The 14,457-nt window shown below is 39.4% G+C and overlaps 1 protein-coding gene across 1 annotated transcript in view; it reads right to left on the bottom strand.

The window, feature by feature from the left end:
- Window positions 1-2,705: 2,705 nt before the first annotated feature.
- Daw1 (dynein assembly factor with WD repeats 1) overlaps window positions 2,706-14,457 on the bottom strand; it is a 43,815-nt gene continuing 32,063 nt past the window's right edge. The window contains exons 9-13 of the mRNA XM_005361518.3: window positions 13,890-13,992; window positions 13,276-13,390; window positions 6,685-6,761; window positions 3,741-3,903; window positions 2,706-3,023 (exon numbers count right to left, since the gene is read on the bottom strand). Of these exons, the coding sequence (XP_005361575.1) occupies window positions 2,989-3,023; window positions 3,741-3,903; window positions 6,685-6,761; window positions 13,276-13,390; window positions 13,890-13,992 (493 nt within the window). The 3' untranslated portion in view covers window positions 2,706-2,988. The remainder of the gene's footprint in view (window positions 3,024-3,740; window positions 3,904-6,684; window positions 6,762-13,275; window positions 13,391-13,889; window positions 13,993-14,457) is intronic.

A 14,457-nucleotide genomic window follows, 5' to 3' on the forward strand; every position in this document is an offset into this window, starting at 1 on the left:
AGGAAAGGAAAGGAAAGGAAAGGAAAGGAAAGGAAAGGAAAGGAAAGGAAAGGAAAGGAAAGGAAAGGAAAGGAAAGGAAAGGGGACAAGAGTGTGGCTCAGTGGTAAAAGGATTGTCTAGCATGTTTGGTCCCCAGTACTTGTGGGAGGGGAATGAAAAGTAAGACTTCATTGATACATAAAGGCAAGAGGACTAAACCATTATGAGGTCAAAGCTGCCAATACCTTAGCTGGTTTATAAGACATTGAATGTCTACTAACTGTATATTGGCTGACTCTGTTGAATGGTGTAACAAAATAATACTGTCATATGACTGCCCTAGTTTGCTTTCTGGTACTGTGATACAGTAATGACCAAACCATTGTCAGGGAGAGCAGGGTCTATTTGGCTTATACTTCCAAATACTCTGTCATTGAGGGACATCAAGGTAGGATTCAAGGCAGAAGCTCAGAGCAGAAATCAACAAAGGAACACTGTTTGCTGGCCTGCTCCCTCCAGCTCGCTTAGCTATGTTCTGTGTAGAACCGAGGACCACTTGCTCAGGGATGGCATGGCCTACAGTGTGCTAAACCCTTCTACACCAATTAGCAATTAAGATGTCTCAAAAACATATCCATAGGCTAATCCAACTGAGGCAGTTCCTCACCTGCGGATCCCCCTTCCCAAATGTGTCAAGTTAATAGTTAAACATAACACATGAAGTAAAGTCACCAAAGAGTCCCAGTCCCAAGTATGTGTCTACTTGTTTAGAGTCTTAAAAGTAGCCACCACAAGGGGGAAAGAATAGTCTCTTTGATAAAGTGTTGGAGAAACAATATCTGCATGCAATAAATACAGCTGTATCTGTATTGCAGTGGTTTGGATCTGGAACATGCCCTGAAGTCGCAACTTGGTGGTAACGGGGAAGTAATGGAAACATTAAGAGATGGGGCCATAAGGGAGGTTCCAGGTCAATGCGGGCATATCTTCAAAAGGGATTATGGGACCCCCCCTCCTCTCCCTCCCCACTCCATCTCTTTTTCTTCCTCTTCTTCCTGCTATACCCGCACTTCTCACCTTTCTGTATCATCATGATGTAAATGACGTAGCTGTGTGAAGTAAACCCCCCATTTCCTTTACCACAAGTTCAGAAGCAACTGAATCAACCAGTTATGTATTGAAACTTCTAAAAACATGAATAAAATTAAACCTTTCCAGAAGTTGGTTTTTATTATCTTAGATATTTGAATCACAGTGGTAGAAAGCTAGCAAAACCAAATACTGTACACTATTCACAAAAGCCAGCTCAAAAATCCATTGGAACTCTTAACACTAAGACCTGAAACCATAAAACTCACCAAAGAACTGTAAGAGGAATGTACTGTGGCACTGATATTTTTATTTGTTTGTTTTGCTTTTTGAGATAGGGTTTCTCTGTAGATCAGGCTGACCTTGAATTGCTGCCTCCCGAGTGTGGAATTAGAAGCATGCGCCACCACTGCCTGGCTGTGGCACTGATCTTGATGGTGAATTTTTGGATGTAATCTCAGAAGCACAAGAAGTAAAGGTAATGAGACTACACCATCTAAAGCGCAGCAATGGAAACCGTAAGAGGAAAGGAAAGAAGGGCTGGTGAGCTGACCCAGAGGGGAAACGCAAAGGCACTTACTGCCAAGCCTGACAACCTGAGTTTAATCATCAACCCTGGGATGCCATGTGGTGGAAGAAGGGAACTGACTTCATCAAGCTGTCCTATTACCTACATGTGTGCACTGTGGGCACACACAATAAATATGTAGAACATAAATAAATGAACAGAAAGTGCACATACATAGATACAGAGAGTGCTGTTGCTTGGCATTAAAAAGAGAAAAATTCTATTTGCTAAAGTAGAAAAGTACTGAGGACATTGTGCCAGAAAGTGAAGCACAAAACAGTGCATGATCTCAGGCATATACAGCTTCTAAAAAGAAAAAGACAAAAAACAAACTCAATAGAAATGGTCAATGAGTAGTAACCAGGGCTACAGTGGGTGAAGCTGAGAAGTATTGGTCAAATTGGTCAAAGGGTAAAAACTTGTAGTTAAGTGACAAATAAATATAAATTTAGGATATCATGTGGTGACTTTGTGCCTTTACATATTTGTTAGTATATCTAAATATTCTTAGTAGAAGGGATAAACAATGGATAATGGATCTTTAAAGGTGTGTGTGTTTGTGTATCTTCATGAGTTTATGTGTATCACGTAAATAAATGCAAGTGACCACAGGAGACAGGAGACCATGTCAGATTTTCTGGAACTCAAATCACAGCCCATTGTGCACTGCCTGCTACTAGTGCTGGAAAATAAACCCGGGTCCTCTGCAGAAGCAGTAAGTGCTCTTAGCTGCTGAGCCATCTCTCCAGCACCCCAAGATGTTTTCAATATTTTAGCAACACTTTGGTTGTTTTCTCTTATACTTCAATGTTTTCATTCGGGGTTTTTTAATTTACTAATCTGAATATCTATACTGTTAATACATCCTTAGAGATAAAGCTACCTACATGTATTCTATGCCACTTTTAATGCAGAATATATTTTCTGGTGAGAATCATTTTATTTTTATTATCTTACCATTCAAACATATAATAAAACACTCTTCATAGGAAATTTTGTCTAAATATTTATTGAAGATAAACTAACATCAACCTTCAGATAGAATCTAGAAGATTCTAGAATCTGGAAGAAGTACTGTAAAAGCACTCTGATTTTATTTATCAGTATCCTGATGCTATTAAAACACAAAGCACAACTAAAACAATTAGTGACATTTACCATATATTATGCTTGCTCCTGACATCTCTTATGATAACACTAAGAAATTATGTAAGTCCATCAGTTTTCATGGTCATGCATGTAAGAAGGACAGGCCGCTCCATGGGTGAGGAAATAGGCTCACTTGTTCTCTGGGAGTTCAAGTTCTTGATCACTGTTGCCAACAGCCCTGCTCCACAGCAAAGCCCTTGGGTCAACGCCATATCCTGCAGGAATTGTCCTTGCTGCCTGATGAAACAAACCGCACCATCACTTTCCCATTATCTTATTTCGGATGCCTGCTCTTTGAACAGGTGGACTTTCTCCTGGGTCACTGCTACTCAGCCATGGGTGAAATGGGAGGCTTTCCAAATGATAGCGCACCAGGAAGTCATACAACTGCTGGTGGTTGTAAAGCGTCCAGTGCATATTCTTTTCCCCACACACTAGCATGTTTGTAGGGAATAGCCAAGAAAAAGACATTTAAATTTCACATCTCTAATTGGAAAACAAATGTCCTGACTTGTTTACATTATTGGTGTCTACTACCATCAGCTGAGCAGTAACCACTAGAAAAGTAGAATATCGAGGTCAACAAGTTCTTAACTGGCTATCTGACCTAGAGGAACAGAATATGAAGTCACAAACAGTTACCATCAATGGCAGAGCACACTCCTATGAGTCCTGGGACAACATGGCATGGGTGGCTAATACTAGCAACCCGAGCACTGGGGAGGCTATGGCAGGGGTATTGCTGGGATGCATAGCAAGACCCTGTCTCAAAATATTTAAAAAATAATAATAACAAAAAATTCAATAATTGAGTAAAATGAAATTGCAGAAAAAGCCGAGGCCCTTGGAAAACTGAACAGAGGTTGAGCATGAACTCTTCTCGGCATCCATTTCAGAAGTCTAGTAGGTGATTTAAGATGGAAACTAGCAATATGGTGTGTATCTCTCCCATACCTGTGATAACTATATTTCCTTTATAGTTGAAAGCGCACGAAAATATTTCATCAGTGTGCCCCTCCAAGACCTGGAGACACTGACCAGTCTGAACATCCCAGATTCTGGCTGTCTTATCAGAGCTGCCCGTCAAGAGTCTGTTTCCTTGGGGATTGAAAGAAATCTGCAAAACAGAATAGCGATAATAGCAAGTTGAAGTTTGGGTTAACAATAGATTTCCAAAAGCAAACAGAGGACTGAGCACCCATCTTCTCTCTGGCCTAGTATTTATTTTTAGAACAATTTCTTCCCAATGGGAAAAATATAGGCACTAGTATCTGAAAACAAAAATGTAGATGCTAAATGTTAGCTGCTTACATTTCCACAAGTCTAATCCTGAAAGACCAAAGCGTCTGTATACTTTGAGTATACCCCAAAAGTTTCTTCCCAAAGACTCATAGTTTCTTCCTCACCCTAAAGAGAAGCAGAGCTGGGTTGTAAAAACAAAGCATACTCTGTCTGCAAAGTCCAATGTCACCCCTGTCACACAAGCTTCTGCCACCGAAACCACACAGAACCCCCTTACATCTGTGCCGCAGAAAGAATAGACACCCAGGACCACAAGAGGATGTTTTTCTATTGCCACTCAAAATGCATCAATTACAGATAGCATGTTTGGATGTTTCCCCTTGGTGAGGTGTTCTCCTTCAGGATCTGAGTGGCAGAGGCACCTGCTGCTGGCTCTTGCCTTCCTCTGATTGTCCCTGTGATCACAAGACAACGATTTGGGACACTTCCACTAGGAATGAAGATGTGGGGAGGACAAGGCATGTCTGTTTCTCATCACTGTCTCACCAGTGTCCAAAAAATGCCTACGACAGGGGACATTCTCAAAAGGTGATTACCAACACTCCTCTAAGCTATTAATGACACTCACTGGGTCATACACACAAATACATGAAACTAGGAAGGCGATCTACAGAAGAGGAAGGGGGACAAGGGGAGGTGATGGGAATAGCTATGAACTCAATACATTATGCACATGTATGAAAATGTAATAATAAATCCATTATTGTTCATACTGAATATATTGTAACGTTCTAAGTGTTGGTGAATGAATATATACTGAATGTTTAAGCTCCGTACTCCATATAAATATTATCATCAGATAATAATTTCATGAGCAATATATTTGCTTAATGTGCATACAATTTACCGATTATAGAATTCAAAATTTTCTTACAGTCAGATGTTCACAAAGACAAATGCACAATCATTGAGGGAAAATATCAAACATGGTGGTAGCTATACTCAGGAACATGGCCCGGGCTGCCTTTGCATGCCCTGTTTTCCCATACCTTCCTGCCACTCCCTTACCTCTCAGTCCAGGAAGTGGTCAGCAGCATCCATTGTCTGGGATACCAGGGCACTTACCAACCACAGGGCAATGGCCACCAAGAACAGGGGCAGAGGATGGAGGGACAGGAATATACACAGGGACAATGCTGGAATCTTGCTATAACCATCAGGGTTCTGAAGCCATCAAGCTATCACTTCATAAGGAAGGGGCAGATAAGATTTCACATACAAAACCAAGAACTGGGGCTGAGCTGAGAGGCAAGAGCCTTCACTCAGTCCCAGCAAGCTCTGCCATGTCCTGAGGAAGCATACAAACCTCAGACTCTCACTGAGTGACTCTGTTCTGTGACGCTTCTATAAAGTGGCCGATAAAGCCCTGAGATACAGCCCTGGATAGGTTCATACTTTGTTAAATGTTCCCAAACATCACTGCTTCCATCACAACTGATTTCCAGAACCCTTGAGGCTCCACAAGCTTTTTTGCATAATACAAACTTGCATATTTACTGGAACTGGGAAGAAAGCACTTGGCAAGCTCCTCAAACTGCTGTGTTGGGTATTTTCACCTAATTAAATATTTGCTGATGTTTGAAAAGAATGCTGTTTATGCTTTTAAAGTGTTTAGGATATCATTTCTTTTTGCTGAATCAGAGAGGATAAGCTTAAAAGTAAAGGCTTAGGTAATTGAGTTTTAGGGCAGGGTGATGTAACCAAAGAGACGTTAGTACTTTAGTCCCAGTACACCTGTGTTTATTGGCGGGAAGGGGTAAGGAGTGTTTATTTTATTTTATTTTATTTTATTTTATTTTTTGCTTGAGACAAGGTGACATGTAGCCCAGACTGGCCTTGAACTCCTGCTATCCTGTATCTCTCTTCAACCTGCTGCAATTACAAGCATGTGTCACTATGCCTAGCTAGCCACCACAAGATCTATAAAATATTAATTTTACATAACCAAAACTAAATGCAGCTCTACTCCCTATGAAGTAAATGAGCTTGCTGATATGTTGAAGGGAAAATTAACTGAAATTCCTGGATTCCTAATACGTCAGCTATGTGTAGGCCAAGTTCAGTCTGATTCATTCACTTCACTCTGCTGTCCAACAGGAAACCCACTTTCGGTAAAGGATGCAGGAAAGATAGTGAATAAGAAGAAATCTATTTGAAATAGAAATGATAGACAATTTCAAGAGAGGTGTTATCAGTTGCTTCAGGTGGTGTTTTCAGTCACTTTGCATGGAAATTCATCTTAAAATAATGATCAAATGCAGATATGACATGAGCCAGTCCAGTGAGGTGACTCCTCGGCCACTCAACTCCAGTAGCTCCAGCAACATTAGACACCATTTTAGACTCAGTGAGGGCTCAGGAATAAATCATTGCATTCACTTAAATTTGTTTTATCTGGGTTCTCTCTACTTCAAGCTATTTAATATCAGGAATATTACTTCCCTGCCTGCTATATATTAATAAATATGTTGTTTATCTTAAAAGGGAAGCTCTGGTCAATTAACTCAGGGGGGGGTTAACTTGTCACCTCTGATATCCTACAATATTATTTTTTTTTTACAGCAAACACACAGCTCCAAATGTGACAACAGCTCACCTTTGAGATTTCTCCTTCATGGCCTTCCAGTTTGGTCATGCATTGCCTTGTGGTCGCATTGTAAACTCTTGCTGTCCCTTTTGGGGAGGGATTGAAATAGACATTAATCCACCTGAAATGCAGGACTTCACGTTACCTAAAGTCTGTCCTCCGACAAATGAGCTCTGCCCTGAGCTAGTCTTTCCTGTGACAATACCCATGCTCAGCCTTCTAAATGCAGCTGTCCCACTGCAGAGGAGGCTGGACAGACAAGACTCGCTCTCTGACTCTGACATTGTCGGAAGAGATCCTGGGCTCCCAAGTAGAAGAAGGTGTGATATGTGGAATACGAAAAAATGGAATAGATAAAATGATTTTTTACTGTTATTTTAGAATTGGTATGTTTACAAACCTAAGGCTTACAGTTGAGCCGCTTCACAATCTAGTAACAGAGGAATGTGGGACGACTTGAAAAAGAAAACGAGGGACTTGAAATAAATATTGTGATGCACACACACCCCTTTGACAGCACAGCTATGAGACAGGATGAGAAAGTCAGAAGCAGACTGCTGGGCCACATCCCACTTCACAATTTCCTAACTGTGTCCTGACACAAGCTTCTTGAGCTACTTTATGTCCACTAACTCCCTCAGCTGCCAAAGGGAAACGGCAATTAAACCAGCTGGTGGTATCATTTTTGGTGCAACCAACTAATCCAAATTTCTGAACTTCAAACAATAAACATTTGTCATTTTGGAGAAAAACAAGAGTGTTCTAAATCTCAACGCTTCTTAGGAATCACAGAATCAGAAGAGATTTATAGAATGCCACAAAAAGATAAAGAAATTGTTTTTGAAGTAATGGTTTGTAGAACAAGGAAAGAAGAGAATTGCTACTAGAATGAGCAGCAGATAACAAGGAAATAAAAACTAGACGTGAACTTATACTTTAGCAAACTCTTCATTCCTCAGATTTCTAATCCTCCAACCCTTTCCCCAACCAGTGCTGCTGAGCGACTTCCAATATTCTATGCAACCTAATAGTTCATGTAATAAATATGTATAGATGATTATGTGCTGTCTTGCTTTCCATAACATAAGTTCATGACAAACTTGTTGAATTATCCACAGTTATAAAACCATAACATAAAATCATGGAAAGTTTTGAAGGGCATGATGTAGAAGCCAGTGCATATTATATGTGCTTATCGAGAAAGAGGAGAGACTATATAGCATTCCACATTACTCTAAAAAAAAAAAAGCATGACACAGGATATAGCTTGCATCATACACGAAAGACAGAGGTGGTGTTATCAAGGACTAGGCCCAGCCTAAAGCCCATAGGTGTTTGCTGTGGTTATGCAATATTGTGTAGACTCACACATTATTCTCAAGGATATGCTGTGTACTCAGTATGATAGCCTGTGCAGATTTTTTAAAAATTTATTTTTAATTGTGTGTATTTGTATATGCCTGCATGTAGGTATTATAGAAGAGTTCAGGCACTGGTGGAGACTAGAAGAACTGACATTGCAGGCAGTTGTGAGTTCCCCAACTTGAGTGTTGAGAACCACACCCTGGTCCCCCTCAAGAGCAGCAAGTACTTTTGACCATCAAGACATCTCTCCAGCCCCTCTTATGCATATTTTAAAGTGACAGGACAAACATGATACAAAGCCACATGGTACATCACTAAATAATGGGAACATAGTGGGAAGCATGCAAGATGTCAATCATATTACACATAGAAACCGTAGCATCACTACGATCTTCAAGGACATGACAGTTAGTGTAGCCTTATGAATGATCACTAGGAAGGAAAAACAGTCAGTGTGTGGCATAATCTATGGTACCAGAAACTGTCATAGAAAGAACATATCCCCATATATGATTATACATTGTTTTATGTGACAGAACACATGAAGGAAATATATATTCAGATCCATGGTATCACATATAAGTAAAGAAAATATCCAGGCTGGCCTTGAACTCATGATCCTCCTGCCTCTGCCTCCTTCAGCAAATCCTACTTGCATGTGCCACCACAACCGGTGCACACTGGAGCACTGGATTGAGCTCCCAAGGTCCAAATGAGGAGCAGAAGGAGGGAGAACATGAGCAAAGAAGAAAGGACCACAAGGGGTGCGCCCACTCACTGAGATAGTGGGGCTGATCTAATGGGAGATCACCAAAGCAAGCTGGACTGGGACTGATGGAGCATATGAGCAAACTAGACTCTCTGAACGTGGCTGACAAGGAGGGCTGACTGAGAAGCCAAAGACAATGGCACTGGGTTTTGATCCTACTGCACATATTGGCTTTGTGGGAGCCTAGTCTGTTAGGATGCTCACCTTCCTAGACCTGGATGAAGGGGGGGAGGACCTTGGACTTCCCACAGGGCAGGGAACCCTGACTGCTCTCTGGATTGGAGAGGGGGGAAGAAGGGGATGCGGGGAGAGCTATGGGGGGAGAGAGAGGGAAATGGGAGGAGGGGAGGAAGTAGAAAATTTTTAATTAAAAATATATTAAAAAATAAATAAAAAATTAAAAAAGGATATGTCATGACATTTTCTAGAACCAAATTTGGATGTGGAGTTCAAACATCATCTTTATGAGATGATGCAGACATATACAGTATCAGCATATGGATACTCAAAATAAACTCTGTATAAAGTTGTATGATGTTTTGTCTCATTACTGTCAAAGCTCAAACTATAGAAATCAGTACAGTCAAGGAAGACTGCATAAATATGGTGTAATATGATAAAAGGGCTTTAGGAGGTAAGATGAAACAATATAACATAATATGGGATCACTAGGAATATGATATTTATAGAATATTAAAGTTATGACATAGAAAAGAGAAAACAATGTACCTGGCTAAAAAATAACATATGTAGTATCACATTATATTTATCCAAGAAAACCAGAAACTCATAATGTGTATTATACATTGTCAGCATGCATAGCAAGGCACCGTAATGACACATGCATGCTTTAAATTGTCACTGAGTAATCAAAAGATGGTGTATATATGCTACAATTTAATTCACTGTCATCAAAGATAAACCTATAGCATACTCTTACATCATAAGTGGATATCAAACAGATATGACAGATAACATTTTGCCAAATGTGGTTGTCAAAGAGATGAGATAGTATCTCAGGTCATTTTCAAGGCCTTGGATCATATCATGATACATGGGACTCAGGAAGACCAGACAGACACAGAGATCACCAGACATAGTTTTTGGGGACGTGGAGACATAATGTGGTCATAGGGAAGATAATAGTGACAGTACCTGCCACCATCTGTGATCTTTCTGGAGATGAAACAGTCAGAGAAGATTTTTGTGTGCTGATCAAGAGTATAACATAATATAGTATGGGACCTAGCTGTTAAAAACAACATCAAAAACATGTATAGTAGCATAAGAGATGATTTGTATTAGTGTATCATGCATTTATATCTGAATGATGGCGTAGACCCATTAAATACCATTTGTATTTGTTTGTTTGTTTGTTTGTTTGTTTTTGAGATGGGGTGTCATTGTGTAGTCCTGGCTGGCCTGGGACTCACAGAGATCTGCCTGTCTCTTAGCCCTTTCTCTATCCCCTACCCATAACAACCTTTGTTCAAAGTTAAAGACCTATGTTATAAGAGATGGTATTTCCATGATTGGCTTTATGATATTGATTTCATGCATAAAAACTCCTAAATTTACACAGCACAGTAGCCTTTAGTCAAGAAGGAGCCTATGAGACATATTTAGACTGTTTATTATAAATTAAGGAACGTGATAACCAAGAAAGAATGAGGGAAGCAAGTAAGGACTAACAAGAACTAAAATAATTTTTAAAAGGACAGCATTTGGAGAACTTTTATTTCCTGATACAAATACTTTCTTTTAGCCACAGTAAATAGGACCATGTGGTCTTGGTTAAAGAATAGATATAGATCACAAATACAGATCTCAGAAGAAATTCACACATATGGTCCCCACCCCATTACCCAGTCCAGTCTAATGGAAGAAATAAAATATTTTATGGCTGCGGGTATGGGAAGCAATCAGCTCGTACTTCTATTTACTCCATATACAGAAACTACTACAATAAAATGTAAAAGCAAAAGCTATAAAATCTCTATATCTTGCTGCATGCAACAAGTTTCCCAAGACTTAGTAGGTTATTTATTACCTGAGAGTTACTGTGTAAAGAATTCAGAAGGGCCTTTGATAGCTAAGGATCTCCTTGCTGTAATTAAAGGAGGGGTGTCATCATGCCTAGCTTAAATGCCAATTTTTATGGCGGCCCAAAAGAAGTATATAGTGACAGCACACATGATGCTTAAGGTCATGATTAATGCATAGGGTGACTTCATATGTCATCAAGCACATGAACAACAATAGAATGTTACTTGAAAAAAGCATGGATATCATAAATCACATAATATCATTACTTAAAAAGGGGATGAAAATAGTTTTCATGCCTACAATGCTATCTGAGATATGAATAATGGCAGGACATCACATAGTTGTCACAATATATCAAAGTTAAAACCATACCATGACACAAAATTTAAATATGAGCACAGAGTGTGTTTGTCAAAGAGCTGGAGCAGACATCTGAAACATCATTCTGTACCATCAGAGTGTTTCACCCATACCATAGCAGGGATACACATGGTTATAAAGGAGGCGAGGTCGTCAAACTATAGCACCATAAGCAGTATTCTAAAGGGTAAGCATACAGTGTAATATGATGCATAGTTGTCAGGTACATTGCCTACAGAATAGAATCATGCATAATATCAGAAATTGTGCAGACATACAATGTCATATAATTATTAGCAAAGAGATGACATATTAATGCAGCATCATGTATGATATTTAAGATTACACAAGCATTATGCATAACTGATATAGTCAGTGAGATAATAAACCCAATTGTAACAGAGATAACACATACACAGTATATTGCAATTATTCAATGGATTAAGTCACACTAATATTATCTGTAGAGAGTATAGAGTAAAATGTCAATATTGATAATATGTGTGTATATATTGTATTGTATAGAGTAAGATATTGTCAGTAAAGATCACACACTACAGGATTATATAGAGTAAGATATTGTTAATAGACATCATGTATACACACATACATAAACATATACGTATTACAGCATCATAAAATAAGATTCTGTCATCAAAGATCATAAAGATACATATTGTATCATATAGAAGTAATATACAGAGCTATATAATAATATATAATATATAGTAATATATAGAGAAGATATATATTGCATCATATAGAGTAAGAAGCTACCAGTCAAGCATCATAAGGTAGATAAAGTAAAAGGGACAAGTAACCAACATAAATTTACCATAGTGTCAAAGGTGTTTTTTACTTATGACTCTGGTATAAAAAGTGCTCATCCATAGAGTTTGGTTGACATTGTAGATTCTCATGTGCTATTACCAGTGAGATGACAATGTACTATCATTTGTGGATAGAAAGGAGGTAGCATGGCTTGACACAGCTTCACATTTAACATTTTCAGATCTCATTCATACAGTGCATAGCATCATAACTGGTATTTCAGAAGATGAAACATAGACTGATACCATACATAGGCATTTATTTGATCAGTGTAGTACCATAACTGATCATCAAAGCGATGACCAAGCACACAAGGTGGCAAAATAAACATGAAGGAGACTTTATGGATATTGTGCAGTAATCAAGGATTGGGACACATAATATTATAGCACCATTTGTAGTTAGCAGGCAGCATCATATATGACAAACAGGCCAATGGTATAAAATCAGAATGAGAGAGTTTGAAAAACATACATGGTCATCAGATGATGACATAATATGATATTGTATTTGCCTATGAGCAAGGTAATGGAATCATACTATAGGATATGCTTCTCACAGGGATTTGACAGACATGGTGGGACAGTACATTACTGACTAAGTTAATGCAGTTTATTATTCCAGTAACATCAATAGTAACCAAGTTGATAATCCTTCCAAAAAAGGAACATTGTACACAATCATCAAAGAGATGACTGTTAACATTGCACATACATACAGAAGATATTAAGACCTGTAGAGACATGTGTGGCTCTATCAAGGTGACACAGGCAATGTTAGAACGTCACATGTGGTTATTAAAAAAGGCAGCATGGACCCATGATCTTTGATACAGTCAGGAATGTCCACTATTCAGAGGCTGAGTTAGCAAAATGACAAGTTCAGGCCAGCCTGGGCTACAGAGTAAATTCAAGTCCAACATGGACAACTTCTCTAAGTTGTCATCCTACCTCAAAATCCTACCTCAAAATAAAACTCAAGGGAATGACTTAGTGGAAAAGTGTTGCTGAGCTCATACTAAAACTGTAGATTCAAACCCTCAATAACACATAACACACAAAAGGAATGTGACATGGACACACTGTGATGACATACATGTCATCATGGAGATAGACATATGTTTCTAGCACAGCAGGTTCTTGGGGGGATGAAGCATGGTACAGAGTGAGGCACCATTTCCAAGGAAAACATAAATTCCTCCATAATGTAGATGTGAACAGATGACTTACCATCAGCAGAAGCCGTTGCAATAAGTTTCCCTGTGTAATCAAAGCAGCTGTCTAGTATTTCATCATCGTGGCCTTTTAAGGTTGCTACACATTTTCCACTTGTAGCGTCCCACAACTGAAATTGAGAGAGACAGAAACCATCAACTAAGTAACGAAATTCCTCCCCAAAGTGGGCTGATGCCCAGTGATCTCATGATATGAGTGTGACTTACTAAGTACCTGTGCAGAAAGGATACACAGAATTCTCTCTGTTCAGTTAATTTTCCTTTGATTTATAACCAAAGACCACAGCCATCACAGAAAAATCAGAGACACTTAGAATTTTCTACAACATTAAGGAAATGAAAAACATCCTGAGTGGTGTCCTTTGGGAATTGGTATGAAGGGATTTTTTTCTGTGACAAAGACTTCAGATTTCTAGGGATCAACCCAAACTGTGATGACAGTTTCTGTGTGGTTATTTAGGGGGTCTGGGCGGCCGGGAAACAAACAGGCAGTCAAGCAGCCTCCTACAACTGTGTGCCCTCTTGGAAGTCTGTTAGTGCTATGATGAACACCTGATAGGGTATAAAGGAGAGAGACACAGTACAAAGCAGGGCTGACTCTGAGCTCACCATGCAGGTCTTGTCCATGGAGCCTGTTAATATGAGAGAGGAATCCCAGTTGAACAAGGCGCTGCTGATCTCAGCACAGTGGCCGATTAGAGTGTGCACCTTCCTACAAGACAGAGATAATCACAGCGGGTAAAAGAGATTGCCCTGGCTTTATTTCTGTTGTTGTGACAAACTGTCATGAAGAAAGTGGTGCAGGGGAGGAAGGGATTATTTAGCTCATCATTCCAGGTTAAGACCAAGGCATGCACTCAGACAATTGGTCACTTCTCACAGGGAAGCAAGTACACCACACACCCCATGCTGCCTGCTTGGTTCTGCTTCTGCTCAGCCAGCTTTCTTTACTGAACTCAGGTTAGGGCCCAGCCCACGAAATGGTGTTGCCCATGTCCACAGTGGGTCCTCCTACCACAATTAACAAGACATGTTAGTCGTAACCCACAGACATGTCCAGAGGCCATCTTCATAAAAATGATTCCTCACCCGGAGTCTCTCTTTCCAGGTGACTCTAGACCAGCAGTTTTCTTTTTTTTTTTAATTTTTTAAATTTATTTATTTATTAAAGATTTCT

Source organism: Microtus ochrogaster, linkage group LG4 (genome assembly GCF_000317375.1).
Source record: "Microtus ochrogaster isolate Prairie Vole_2 linkage group LG4, MicOch1.0, whole genome shotgun sequence".
In the NCBI taxonomy this organism is placed as follows: domain Eukaryota; kingdom Metazoa; phylum Chordata; class Mammalia; order Rodentia; family Cricetidae; genus Microtus; species Microtus ochrogaster.